The sequence below is a fragment of the Olea europaea genome, chromosome 10, assembly GCF_002742605.1.
Source record: "Olea europaea var. sylvestris chromosome 10, O_europaea_v1, whole genome shotgun sequence".
Lineage (NCBI taxonomy): Eukaryota > Viridiplantae > Streptophyta > Magnoliopsida > Lamiales > Oleaceae > Olea > Olea europaea.
The window spans coordinates 6,192,729-6,208,411 of NC_036246.1; the positions used below are offsets into that span (position 1 = coordinate 6,192,729).

Below are 15,683 nucleotides of genomic sequence, written 5' to 3' on the forward strand. Positions count from 1 at the left end.
GGCAATACAGATAGAGAAGCAACAGTCCAGGAGAACTACTAGTCCTTTCATTACAGGGAGTTCTTCCAGTAACCCACAACAGTAGGTGACACGTCCTGGTAATCTTGTTCAATCTGGTCCTCCTAGAACAAATCCTGTCCAACAACCAACACGTCCTGGGGTTGGTACTCGTTATTTTGGATGTGAATTTACAGACCATAGGCAGTCTGAGTGCCTCAAAAATCCTCATAGGGGACTCTTTGTTGATGATGAGAAGAATGTCGATTATGAAGGTCCGCCTGCATTTGACGGTGAAGGCGTAGAAGAAACAACAGGAGAGGAAGAGTTTGTGGTTGGTGATGTGGGTCAGGCACTAGTGGTGAGGAGGAGTTTCCTAACTCCCTTGAAGAATAACACTGATTGGTTGCGTAATAATATCTTTCAATTGACATGTACTGTTGGAGGGAAGGTATGTAAATTTGTTATTGATTCTGGTAGTTGCGAAAATGTGGTGGCTAAGGAGGTCGTTAGGAAGTTGGGTTTGCAGACTGAGAAACATCCCAAACCGTATAAATTAGCCTGGCTGAAAAGAGGCAATGTCGTAAAAGTGTCTCAACGTGCTCGAATCAGCTTCTCCATTGGACCTACCTACAAGGATCATGTTTTATGTGATGTAATAGAGATGGATGCATGTCATTTACTGTTAGGGAGGCCGTGGCAGTTTGACAGGCACTCATTGTATGATGGATATACTAACACGTACACCTTTCTGGTTGGGGGAAAGAAAATTGTGTTACTACCGAATAAGGGTTCAGTACAAACAGTTGGGAACAATGACAATTTACTGACCAGAAAGAAGTTCGAGACAGAGATAGAGGAGTCTGGGGTAGTGTATGTGCTGGTTGGAAAGTCGATTAACAATGAGCATGAAATCCCTCTCGCAGTTCAGCCATTGTTGAAGGAGTTTCATGAAGTTTTCCCAGAAGAGCTTCCAGATGGATTACCACCACTACGGGATATTCAGCATCAGATTGAATTGGTGCCTGGTGTTGCCCTGCCTAACCGAGCGCATTACACAATGAGCCCCACTGAGCATGAGGAGTTGCGCATGCAAGTTGAGGAGCTTCTGGCAAAAGGACACATCATGGAGAGTCTTAGTCCTTGTGCTGTTCCTGCTCTTCTCATGCCGAAGAAGGATGGCATGTGGTACATGTGCGCTAATAGTAGGGAGATCAATAAGATTAGGTACGTTATCGCTTTCCTATTCCCCGCCTGGATGATTTGCTGGACTAGCTTACCGGTGCTTGTGTGTTTAGAAAGCTTGATTTGAAGAGTGGGTACCATCAGATTCGGATCAGACATGGGGATGAGTGGAAGACAGCATTTAGGACGAGGGAAGGATTGTACAAGTGGTTAGTCATGCCCTTCGGCCTCTCAAATGCACCCAGTATGTTTATGTGGGTTATGAATCAGGCTCTTCACCCATTCATCGGTAAATTTGTTGTGGTCTACTTTGATGATATTTTAATTTATAGTGCTAACGATGATGATCATGTCCAGCACCTTCGGGAAGTTCTTCGCAGGGATAAATTCTATGTTGCAGTGAAGAAGTGTTCATTTTTTACTGATGGTGTGGTGTTCCTGGGTTATGTGGTATCAAAGGTGGGGTTAGCAGTTGATATATCTAAAGTAGAGGCGATAAGTCAGTGGCCACAGCCCAAGACTGTCACTGAGGTACAGAGTTTTCATGGCCTTGCTTCCTTCTATCACAGGTTCATACCGCATTTCAGTAGCATCATGGCACCAATTATAGATTGCATGAAGGATGGTAGGTTTCAGTGGACTCACGAGGCAGAGTCGTCTTTCCAATTGATTAAGCAGAAGTTGACTACTGCTCCGGTTTTGGTGTTGCCTGATTTTACCCAACCATTTGAGCTAAATTGTGATGCTTCGAAAGTGGGTATTGGTGGTGTGCTGAGTCAGAACAACCGCCCTGTTGAATATTTCAGTGAGAAGCTTTCTGGCCTAAAGTCTCGGTATATTACTTATGATGTGGAGTTCTATGCAAAGTCCAGGCCGTTCGACATTGGCGTCACTATTTGTTCCATAAGGAGTTCATTTTGTATACGGATCATGACGCCCTTAAACACCTTGGTACTCTGGATAAGGTATCTACTCGACATGCCTCTTGGATTGCTTACTTACAGTAGTTTACTTTTGTGATCAAGCACAAGACAGGTGCCCTTAACAAAATTACAGATGCATTGAGTAGGCGCTAAACTCTCCATACAGAAATGAGAGTGGAGGTTCCAAGTTTTGACAGTTTGTGTGACTTATATGCTACTGACCCATACTTTTCCCATGTTATTCAGAAATTGCAAGAGGGTGTGCAATCGGAGTTTGTATGGGTTGATGGTTTTCTTTTTCATGGCAATCAGTTGTATATTCCAAAGGGCAGTTTGAGGTTGAAGATCATTCAAGAGTTGCATAATAAAGGCCATATGGGTCGTGACCGAACATTGCAGCTTGTTGTACTTCTTACTTTTGGCCATCATTACGCAAAGATGTCGGCAAGTTTGTGGAGCGTTGTCGGGTTTGTCACTTGGCCAAGGGCAAGGCGACAAATGTGGGCCTGTATATGCCCCTGTCTATTCCAACCCAGCCTTGGACAGACGTGAGCATGGATTTCGTTGTGGGACTCCCCAGGACTCAACGTGGGTTTGATTCGATCTTCATAGTGGTTGATCGGTTTTCAAAGATGGTACATTTCATCCCCTGTAAAAAGACTACAGATGCTGTTAATGTGGCCTTACTGTATTTTCGTGAGGTTTATCACCTGCATGGACTGCTTACATCTATTGTGTCTGATCAGGATACTCGTTTCCTCAGCCACTTCTGGTGCATCTTATGGCACTCGGTGAATACACGGTTGGACTTTAGCAGTGCATATCATCCTCAGACAGATGGTCAAACAGAGATCGTTAACCGTTCCTTGGGTGATTTACTACGTTGCTTGGTTGGTGATCACATCAAGTCTTGGGGATCGGAAGTTGTGTCAAGCAAAATTTGCTCACAATCATGCTGTTAATCGAAGTACAGGTTTTAGTCCGTTCCAGGTGGTGTATGGCCTTGTTCCTCGTGGTCCTCTTGATCTGGTTCCAGCTTCTACTTCTGTTAAAATGCATGGTAAGGCTGAAGACTTTATTCAGCAATTGCAATAGGTTCACTCACAGGCTCATTATCAGTTGCAGGCTGCTGTTACTGAGTATAAGCGTGCCGTGGATCTTAAACACTGACATGTTGAATTTGAGGTAGATGACTTTGTTTGGGCGGTGTTAACAAAAGATCGTGTTCCTGCTCATGAATACAACAAGCTTACTGCGAAGAAAATTGGTCCATTGGAGGTCATTGAGAAGATCAATCCGAATGCTTACCGTTTGAAGCTACCCAGCCATATTCGTACATCCGACGTGTTGAATATCAAGCATTTGGTGCCATTTCGTGGTGATAATTCTGATGATGATGAAGCTCCTTTCCCGTCAAATTTGAGGGCGAATTTTTCCCACATTGGGAGAGAATGATGAAGTGCATAATGGATTAAAGTTTATGATGAAATAGGACTGTCGCAAGGCAAAATAATGGATTTTTATTTCATGATAACTTCGGGTTTGTTCGTTTTTTGCGAATTGCTAGTCTAATTCGATTGGAATCGAACCAATGAATAAAATTCAGCGCCTTTGGCCCTGACGCAAGGCCAATTTTGGGCAAAATCCATCGTTTAGGCGTTTTTTGCTATTTATGATAATTTTTGTTTTTGCAATATCTCTTTCCATAAAATTCGAATTTGTATTCCGTTTGCTGAACGATGATCCTGAAGATAAGAATTTTCTATCTTTGTAGTTATCTCATATTTTTCTATTTTTGAAAAAATATCTTTTTTATTCTATTTTCTGAATTTTTCTAGGTTTTTTTCTATTTAAGACGTTGTAAACCCTTTGAGACGGCAGTTCTGAAATTCAATAAAAAATTTCTCGAGAGTTTTCTCATTTTGTGATTGTTCATCTTCCCTATAATCTTCCTCTACGTCAAAATTTTATATAATTAGACATCATTTTCCTATTTTCGTATTTATACACATTTCACTTTGTCTATCAATCTCAACTCACATTTCAAAATTTTTCATATCAATCGAGATAAGAATATATCATTCAAAGCAGTAAATTCTTATTTCTTGATATTTATATAAATTTTAGCATGAAATACTCTAAGACTTTCGGGTCGACTGCTACGTTAAATCTTACCGGATGTACCGTTTGGTCAATGATGTTAAATCCTAAGGGATTGATCATTTGGTCAGATATATTAAATTCTACGGGATGTGGGGATTCTTAAAAAATTTCTTAAGCTCTAAATCTAAAAAATGTCAGTATGTTATGTCAGTTTTATATTTATATCATGTGAATAAGAATGTGCACATACATATTTTTACCGAATGTTTTCAAAATATTCACTCTTACTAAAATTTCAAATTAGAACGGATCATGTGGAAAATTGACAGAGCGATGCTTATTGGGTCGCCAAGTAAATTTTTCAGAAAATATAATTGGCAACTTTTATTTGAATAATATCTTTATTTTAATACACGTTATTTAATATTCGACATTTTATATTAAATCTTAAATTAATAGTTTCGAATAGAGTATTTCAAGAATTATATTTAAAATGAAAATTTTACTAAAGTCGCCATTTTATCATTATCGAATTATCACTCACATTTTCAAATTTCAACACTTAATAAAAGTGATATTTTCGCTTAAATTAGATGAAGAAGATTTTGGTAATACCTCGTGCCTATTTTTATAAAAGAATAAAAAAATGAAGATGAAAAAGATTTCGGGCGTTACAGTAATTATGTTCAAATGCCAATATGATGCAGCGACATATTCTAATTATAATTAACACTTCAAAATTTGTTTAATATCGAAAATTGGGTAAATACAAAAAAATAATAATAATAAATTCTCAAACAATTTTAATATAAAATCAATCGAAAACCAATACAAAGTGACTGCTGATCACATTTCAATAGAATCCTAATTGCTAATGTATAACATAATTGCACTTATGCTAATGTTCCCCTATATCTTCTAAAAGTAATTATTAAATCATAATTTAATAAATAATAAAACAACTAAATAAAAATCATAAAATTAAAAATATTAAAAATATAAATCGTCAAGTCATAGAGGAGTCATAGTTTTAAAAAAAGATATGGCATATAGATGTCTAGTCAAAGATGGCTCTACAAATTCATAAAATGAGAATAAAAAATAAGGCATGTGTACATGAATATAATGAGACAATAATACTGGCGAGCTGCCATGTGCTTAAGACGCCACAATCGGATGTATATATACAATTAAAATGATTTGTGGTAATAGATAAATCTAAAATAGAAATTTCATTCAATTAAATCCATGGTATTAAAAATTAAATTGAAATGCGAATCAAGCTTAATTAATCGCACAAAAAAAAAAAAACACTCATCAACTTATAAATAGCTTATGTTCATCATTTAAATGGACATTACAAAAAGAATTTAAAAATAAAAGTAGAGAGAAAAAGAACTATATTATCTTTTTAGCATAATCAAAAATTTCGTCAACAACCAAAACAGCCATATTTTTTTGTAGAATTTATCTAACGCAAAATGATTTTTCCAAAACTCCAATGCTCAACATGAACACATTCACATACCTGAGAATCGTCTAGACTATTTTCGAGCTTTGAGAACCTCTAACCCACAACAATTTGCTTTAGTTGACAACAATTCGCTTTAGTTGACAACAATTCTTACATTTAGTCCACAACAAATTGTTTTCATTGACAACAATCTTAGAATGAAAAATGTTGATTTTTATAGCTATAATAGTTTTATTTAGTTTCATATCATGAATATAGCGAAAAATAATTAAGGACTTAAGTGTAAAAATGAGCAAAGATTATAAATGTTTATTGCAGTTATAATGTTATTTAGTTAATAAAAAAATTTGTGGGAATATAATTACCCTATCATTTGGTATTCCTTTTTATCTAAGATAGGGTATCATGGGGATTCATAAGTAACTACGAATTAAAACAACTTTTAAATAAGAGTAAATATAACGTAAAATGAAATTTTATCAAATTATATAGTAACATTCGGTATGCATTAATTTTATTACATAAATATATTATTTAGTTGTAAGGATATATGTAAAATAACCAAATGAAACGGTCATTTAAATAAGTGAATATGGATGTTATCTTTTTAAATTGATTAATTCAACCAAGGGAAGAAATATGAGCTATATTTTTATAATAAAAGTTGTTAATAAAATTAATATAATATTAAAAAATTAATTTAGGGAACTATGAACAAATGGAAAAGAAAAGATTTTTTTTCTTTTTTTAATTTCATGTTGAATAAATTGAATTATTGTTATTAATTAATTATTAACAAAACTAAAATTGAATAAAGGTATATTGGGCATTTAGCTAAATAGGTAGGGAATTAATGTTATTGATTAATTATTAACAAACTAAAATTAAAAAAGGGTATAATAGGTATATAGCTAAATATGTAAGGGTAAATTAGGTATTCAAAAGTTTATCCTCAATCCTCCATTTTAATATATAGTAGAGTAGTATATGTTATGTGCGTGCAAGTGATTTCGTAACAATGAGTTAAGTAATCTGTTTGATATTTTATATCCCGAGAGATGCTGTATGTACAAATACAGACATTTTACAAACCACACACAGCTCATTTTTTGGCACTATTTTATTCCACATGGAACGACTTTTGTAAGGCTTCTGTCAAAAATTTTTTGTACAACCATAATTATTGTTTATGTCCCTCCCTTTATTTTCGTTGAAAATTCTCCAATAGTCAATTGTACCACAATAACCAACCATTTATATTGAAATCGAGAAAGAATATTTATTTTGTCATAAATCTGAAAGATAGTTCTAAAAAATCAAATCATGACAAAACATACAGTCTTTTATAGGGGAAAAAAAAGGAAGAAAAATATGGAATAAATACAAAATTTTCTAGCTAGCAATGGGTAAAAATATCGTAGCACCAAGTTCAACTGTTCAAGCAAAGAAAGTGAACAAATACATTAATTTGTAACTCATAAAATTTAGTGAACAAATAAATTAAGTTGGCCATGGGACATATCGTAACCTAGAATGGGAAAGTAGGCCACTTCTAATAGATTGATAAGCAATTGGTGTACCACCCTCGCCCATTATTATTTTTTTCCACGCAACAAATTACGAAAAAAGAAATAAAAGAGACCATCTGCAAAGATTAAAGGACAAAAAGAATTGTACCAACATTGGTTTGAAGTTTTAAATATTTCATAAATGGTCACCGAAGTTATTTTCCTATAATGGTGGTCAATAAAATTAACGCTACATCAACGATTACTTGCTCAAAAACATTGACGTTAATTCTTACGTGATAACATTTAATGTCATTATGTCATCAAACGAATTTATTTATTATGTCAAGTTAGCAAAAAAAAAAATTATAAAAAAACAAGATTTTGCCATACGATTTCAGCAAAAAATTTGACCAAAATTAAAGCAGCAATACGCTTTCTCATCCAAATTTGTTTAATCTTAAATTCGTAACTCTCGATTTTGCCGACTTGGCATAATAAATAACGAAATTTGGTGACATGTCGGCACTTAATGTGCTATATTGGATTTAACACTAATATTTTCAATTGAATTACCACAATTTATAAATAACTCTCAAACATGTGTTCACAATATATAAGAATTGACAGCCGAATGGAGTAAAGATGTCTATTCAAATCATCTATCCAGTAAGCACATATTTGGCTATCATTTATAATTTATTTATAATAGTGGAATAACATTTTATTCACATATTTTACAAAACCCATAAATAATAATCTACACATAAATTTCATCTATTCATAAATAACCCCAAACATGAGATTGTACTTTTTTAGCACGTTTGATGTTGAAATCAAAATAAGATTTGAGTTAGTAATCACGGACACGGACACGGACACGGACACGGACACGGATACGGATGTGTGAATCAAATTGAACTTTTCTTGGTAGCGCCCCCAAATCAGAACTTTCCGCGGATATTTTAGTTTCAAAAATAGAAAAGTTTGGCTCTAGAATTCAGAGAATATTATTCCTATGTTTCAGTCAATTTATAAAAGATTTACCTGTGGCCGATATTGTTAAATTCCATTGACCAAAATTCAAGATTGTTCGTAAATATCAAGAAACCAGATACGGGACATAGACGTTGGAAGTATTCACAAATGCAGGCATGCAAATTCTATCCCACTTTTACATTCCATAAACAATCATTCATTTTGTTTTGTTTGCTCAATCTATTTTCTTTATTTCAGGGTCTCGATATTTTCCACATAAAACTTGTATTGATTACAGGGTTCCTCATTGGCGTCTCTTCCTGTCTCAAGGTTCGATGAATCCGAGTAAAAAATTCCCTAAAATTACGTTCTTTTCCATTAATTTTGACAATATTGACAGATTGGAGAAACTTGTTCTTCTTCGAATGATAACTGCGATGCCGGATTAACCTGTGGAACTTGCCCTGCAAATGACAACACCCGACCACGATGCACTCGCATCCACCCCATAATTCCCACTACTAAGGTTCGTTTTATTATATTACTTATATTACATGTAAAAAGTTTGGAAATTTTTGATCGAGTTCTGAGTTAATTTTGTTGGTGTTTTCTGGAAAAAAAGGTAAACGGGTTGCCGTTTAATAAGTATTCATGGCTGACGACTCACAATTCGTTCGCTCGGACCGGGTCAAACTCTGGTACCGGGTCTGTTCTTCTCGGTCCGGCCAATCAGGAAGATTCCGTCACCGATCAGCTCAACGTATGTAAAATTATTTTCTTTTTTTGATGGTTATTATTCAAAATTTAGAACGCTAATAAAGTAAATTGATAATCGGTTATCTTGCAATAAATAATTGCCAGTTGTTAAGACATGTTCTATTTCCTTTTCATTTGTTGAGATATATTTGATGGTTTCTCTGTTAGATTTATCAATAAAGTCTGTTAATTTTGTCAAGAAGCAAAAGCTACTACTTTAAAAACAAATGATTAGGTTTGAGAATATAATTGCCGCTCAAGTTTTTGCTTTGGATTGGAAAATAAGCATCTTATGGTTCTCATGAAAACTACTAGTCATATTTCCACTTTGGGTAATTGATATTAATCTTTTGGTTTTTTTGGCTGAAAAACTTTTAACTTATCTCAATTCATATTCTTCTTTCGAATCGGGGATTGATGGGGTTTTATTCAATCACTTACATCACACAAAACCGAAGATTTATCATCTTCTGAAATTTGGTTGGAGCTGAGTGACTAATGTAGCCAAGTGTCTGTTAATCAACATTGATGACTTTATGGTGACAATTACATAACATAAATGTATAAGTTGAATCTTACTTTTGCATGTCATCGTATCCGAGTTGTTTTGAGCTGTCAAATGAAATTAAGTAGCAAACTAAGATCTGTTCTTTTTGTAGAATGGTGTTCGAGGGCTTATGCTCGATATGTATGACTTCAACAATGACATTTGGTTATGTCATTCATTTAATGGGAGGTGTCTTAATGTAACCGCGTTTGTAAGTATGGCAATGCATTCAGATTTGCAGAATTGCAGTGCATTTTTTTATTTTCTGAAATGCTGATTCCGTGCCTTTTTTTTTTTTTTTCCAATTAATTCCCAGGAACCTGCTATTAATGTGCTGAAGGAAATTCAGATTTTTCTTGAAAATAACCCGAGTGAAGTTATCACCATCTTCATTGAGGACTATGTGACTTCGCCACAGGGCTTGTCAAAAGTTTTCAATGCATCTGGGCTGAATAAATACTGGTTTCCAGTGGCTCAAATGCCTAAAGCTGGTGAAGATTGGCCCACAGTGGATGATATGGTCCAGAGGAATCAACGTTTGGTAGTGTTCACCTCTAAATCATCCAAGGAGGCTTCTGAAGGAATTGCTTACGAGTGGAAATACGTGGTGGAAAGTCAATGTGAGTTATGATGATATTCCTCAATTTTACTATTAATACACTTGATAAGATTTTCCAAAGATGAAGTTTGTAATATGCATAACGTGAAACGACTTTTAGAATTCATTGCAGAAAGAAGTCCTAAAAGAGTACTATGATGGTAGTAATAGCCTATAACAATTCTAATATTGATGACAGTACTTATTACAGCAATTGAACTTTATAATTCAGAATGATTTTGGAAACATAACGCTTTCTACGTTGCAAACTTTGACGTTCTCCTATTTCGTTTCTTAAAAATCTGTACAAGGAGTCAATACTGAACTTTTGGTATATTTGCAGATGGAAATGAAGGGATGATTGCCGGTTCGTGTCGAAACCGTGCAGAATCATCTCCCATGAGCACATCATCAATTTCTCTGGTTCTTCAAAATTATTTTACTACAAATCCCAATGTAACAGAAGCTTGTGTCGACAATTCTGCACAGCTAATTAGTATGATGAATACTTGTCATGAAGCAGCGGGCAACCGTTGGCCAAATTTCATAGCAGTTGACTTTTACCGGGTACAAACTGATGGACACTCGAGAAGTTTCTTTTGACAAAATCTGCTCGAAGCTAAGACATTTTTACTGAGAAAAGGAAAAATAACCGAGTTTTCTGTTTGCAGAGGAGTGACGGAGGGGGAGCCTCAGAAGCTGTTGATGAAGCCAATGGACATTTGACCTGTGGCTGTGACAGCATTGCCTATTGCAAGGTATGATGATTAATCATGATTTGAGTTCCATTAGTTTACTGAAAAAATTTGAATGCACATTTCAAAATTATGAATGGTCAGATCCAAAGGTATATGGCAACTAGTCTTCTGTAAACTTCATTGAAGAAAGTTCTACTTCTACACGAGCTTTTACATTTTCGCTTGATTTTTATAATGTTCATCAAATATGGCAGGCAAATGCGACATTCGGAACATGTGACGTCCCTGCACTTTCTCCTCCGCCACCAGCAAAATTATCACCTGCAGGAACGTCACCAGAACCCAGCAGCAATTCTTTGATAAGCAAACCACTCCACCCTTATTACTTCCTTTTGATAATATCAACTGTTGTTCTCCAGCTGTGCCATTAATTGCTAATTGTTTGGGGAAAGTTGCTTTCCCATGTTGGGCAATCCTTTTGTTTGTATCTAATCATTAATGAGGGATCAAAGGGCAATTTTTTTTTATTTTTTTAAGAGTGACGTCTCTGTGGTGACGGATTTATCAGTGCCAACTTATCTTACCTTGTGACCTTCCACTAGAGTTGCATAGGAATACAAATTCAGTTATGCCATTGCAAGACAACATTGTCACTGTAACTATTTCTATTGAAACTTCTAAATGAAATTCTGAACCTCAATATGAAACTACAATGTTTGAGCTTTAAGTTAAATTTTCCATTTAGCAACTAAAATTCATTGTACAGTCCATGCAATTATTATTTTGGTTTACTTATAGGAGGAAGTTGCAAATTGTTACTGTTGGAAGAATTTTGTGAATAGTGACGCCGAAATAAGTATAATGATGGTGACAAAGTCGAGGCAAGAGTTGGACTCTTTGTCCTTAAGTCGAATTTGCCCCGCAACGGTGCCTACGGATTTCGGCAATCGACTCCTAAGATACAACGGCTACACTTGTGTTTGTAGCACTCCAAAACACAAGTACAACGAACCAATTCTGTCGATCCCCGTTTGTGCGCCTCGAAGCGGCGAAGTGGCAAACAATTTTGCCTAAACGGATTGAGTCGAGCTTTTGAGTATTTGGCCGAAGTCGATACGAACTTTAATCGATTTTTAATTCTCGATTTATTTAACCAATATCCAACAGTTACTTAATTCTAATTAGGAAGGGTGAATGTTTTTGGGCTATTGCTGACCAGATCAGTAATGCCTATAGTTGATTTCTATCTAATGTATAGCAACGAAAGAAAGTGAATTCGACCCGACCCGTGCTTGACCTGCCACTTTGGCCGTCTCTGTTAGGCTTCATTGCACGATAAGTTTGACATAAAACCATAGCCAAAATTGGTTTTGAATCCATCTGTCGAGCTGCAATGCTGTTGGATGTGCGGCATTCAACTTCCAACTTGTATCTTCCTCCAGTCCCATAGTGGAGATAATGTAGACTTCAGGGGATCGAAAAATTATCGTATCAGTGAAAATTTTGGGTTCTTTTCCAGATGTTTAGGCCTTCAAGGCAGATTATAAAAAAGAATTGCCTCTAGATGATAAAGCCAATTGAAATAAAGTGGTTTGGTATTTTTTATGTGTTATGTAGACCGTGAACATAGAGGAGGTTTTGAATTAGACAACATTGAACACAATTGTGCAATTCAAATTTTCTATTCGAAAATCACCAACACAATCTTGACGTCTGTCTTTTCCATTGAAGGAGTGTGAACACTCCTCATACCTTAGTTGCAAAGTCCACAAGGGATTCTCATGATGGTGAAAAGGCGATGAACTCATTCCATTCGACACTGATTCTCAATCCGATAAGGTTGACGGGACATCACTCCCAGGACTCCTCCACCATGTACTCTGGCTCTCTGAAGCCTAGATCACAAAAATCAAGTAATGGTTCGAGGCGGCACCACCACCACAGAAAGTGTTGGAGAAATTACATCGATATCTGCATTTATTATATTCCACAACATATCTTTATATCCACAAGAAAAACAAAGAAAGTGTTGACATACGGAAACTGAATATATGAAGACGAATTCAAGCATTTGCATTCTTCATTAAAAACCAATTCTTTTTTCAATTAAAACCTTTCTAAATTATCAAAATAAAGTTAACATCTCTGAAGTGAAAACACAACTTAAAAGGAATCAAAAAAATAGAAATGCAAGTGATAGATTTGGTCGAGGCAAGTACTTGACATTTTCTCTTTGTGAGAAATTTGCCCTGCATTGGTGCTAACGGTTTCCGCCAATCATCTCCCAAAATGTGAAGACCACGTCTTGCAATATGAGCACTCCAAATTATGTAGACCAACGATTTTGAAATGATATTTTTCTCTCTACCAGGAAATGACTTTTATGCGAGAAAATACACTATGATGAAGTGTTTTTATGCAACATAAATGAATTGAATGAAACATACAAAAGGACACTACCTCTAAAAATTTAGCACTATACATGAAGAGACACACCCATTGGAATAATACCAAAAGTTGTGATCTTTCATAAGAAAAGACACACCCTTTCATCCAAATATTTTTTAGAATATTCCATAATATTCTATACGATTTCTCAACAATTTCAAGTATTTAAGCGGCTTAAATTTATCTGAATTTCTGATTCATCAAATAATGAACTTTACAATAATTATTTAAAATTGGTCAAATAATGAACTTTACAATAATTATTCAAAACCAATTTTCGATTCAAAATTTCCAACAGTACGGTCGATTGGTGAAGCCCAAGTTTCATAGAAGGATCCAATGCTCTGTGGTTATGGATCGAAAATGAAAGTCGCTCTTTCTTTGAAGAGTAACTGCACTTACAAGTAAATTATGGGCTGGAAAACAATTGGGCTTCGTAAAAAATCATGTTCATATTTTTTTGTTAAAACAGTGCTGAATTGATGTTCAGAGTCAAATTTATGGGCCTGGGCCAGGAGTTGACAGGCCTTCAATAATGGTCAGTGATGATGTCAGAGATTCTGGAAAATCCAATATTTGTTTTTGCATTACAGCCCGTACCTTTATTTTTTTAATTCCCAGAAAAAAAAAATAGAACTAAAGAAAGCATTGCCGATATGGCCATCTTGTCCGTAAAAGTAGATTTACGCTGAGTATACAGAATAAAAATGCACAGATAGTGTACAGAAGCCTCACATTTAAGGTGGGCCCCACATGATTATTTTATTGTAAAAAAACCACCCCAGTCCCACCCTACCCCCAGCTGAGTGTTTTCTGTAAGGCTTCTGTACATATATCATAGTTCGTAAAAGTATTGCCAACATTCACATTTAAGAAACTGGTACTTGAGATAGAAATGCGTCAACTTAAAGATCTAAAGGTGATCAACACCAAGGATAATATCTATACTCTTTTTCCTTCGCTCATATTTTATCCTACTATTATTATTATTAGTATTTTTTTTTTTTTTGCAAAGTTTTAATGAGACGTCATTTGTTTAATACTCAAAAAAATAACTGTATTCTTTTTTTCTTGAAACTCTTATGATTTTATTGTCTCGTTGCAATAAATTAATTAATGAAGAGGAAGTTGAAGCTAAAAACGAGTCACATAATAAGCAAATGCAATGATTTTTTAAAATGAAAATGATATTAAATTCAATGAAATCCGTTTAAGATATAAAAATTATATTTAAGTTACGAACAAACTTGACAAAAACTAGAATTGCTCAAACAATTTTGGTAAGAAATTTTCCGTACAGACTTATAAATTAACATTCTTATCTTTCATTTTGTTCATGATATAATTTTTTATTAATATTTAATTTTCACTTTTTATTAATTTATTTATCGATGAAATTTTATTTCATAAATTAAATTTGTTAAATCATTTACATTTTGAATGTTACAAACTAAAACAGCTTGTAATTTTTAATTATCTTGTTTAATGTTGTTAATTATTGATTGATTTTTTCATAGTAAAACTAAAGGTAAAATAAATTTTATAAAAAATGGTATTTGAGCCGACTTAAAAAATAAATCACGTGTCCCGTCAGACAAATTGAGCTATCATATATTAAAAATTAATTTTTTTAGGATTTCTTGTCATGCCAGCCCCTTTCTTTGACATGTTACAACTTGCGAACTCCCATCTCCAACAAGATTCACCGTCCCAAGATCTTCGGCACAAACAACACCACAACAAATTGATGGGTCGTTGTCATAACATTTAACTCGTGTTTGGGCTCCATTTTAACCCGTGATCGATGTTCATTCGTTCATCTAAATGAATTTTGTAATAGTAAATTTTTTGAAAATATATGATTAAAAATTAGGAAAAGATTTTAAATTTACATATAAAATATTTTATTGTGAGAATATATGGTTGGAAATGAGTTTTAAAATAATGGAAATCAAATATGGGTAATGAAAATTCGAGGGAAAATGAGTTTTGGAATAGTGGTATTTTGAAAAATATATAAAAAAAAAAATTCGATTTACGTATAATATTATTTTACGAAAGAATGTGTAGTTGAAAATGAGTTTTGAAAAAATAAGGTCAAACATAGGCTTAATTTTCTCAAGAAGTGCGTAGTTGTAAAAGTTGGAATACATTGTATTTTTCTACATATCGTGAGATTAATTTAAGATTTTATTTGGAAATATGAATTCTAAAATTCTTTGAAGAGATATTTTCATTGCACAGAAAATAACGAAATAAAATAAATAATTTTTTTTAGTGATATTCTATTTATTTTACAAACTATCCATGTATAAGATCTTAAAACATTACTATGATGATTTTGATAATATGAATATTTTCTCGAAACTAAATATTTCCTTTAATTCCTTTGATTTTCCCACCTCCCATGAGTTAAGTTTGCAAGAATGCAGATAGACATGCATTTGCTGCATCAGACTCGACAAAAC

The 15,683-nt window shown here is 34.3% G+C and overlaps 1 protein-coding gene across 1 annotated transcript; it reads left to right on the top strand.

Annotated features, from left to right (window-relative positions):
* Positions 1-8,176: 8,176 nt before the first annotated feature.
* On the top strand, positions 8,177-11,494 carry LOC111401010 (PI-PLC X domain-containing protein At5g67130-like). Its single transcript, XM_023028538.1, has 9 exons — positions 8,177-8,342; positions 8,427-8,498; positions 8,569-8,694; positions 8,791-8,928; positions 9,584-9,682; positions 9,788-10,091; positions 10,413-10,636; positions 10,741-10,827; positions 11,022-11,494. The coding sequence occupies exons 1-9, from the start codon at positions 8,337-8,339 to the stop codon at positions 11,196-11,198; spliced, it is 1,233 nt and encodes a 410-aa protein (XP_022884306.1). The 5' UTR covers positions 8,177-8,336; the 3' UTR covers positions 11,199-11,494.
* The last annotated feature ends 4,189 nt before the right edge of the window (positions 11,495-15,683 follow it).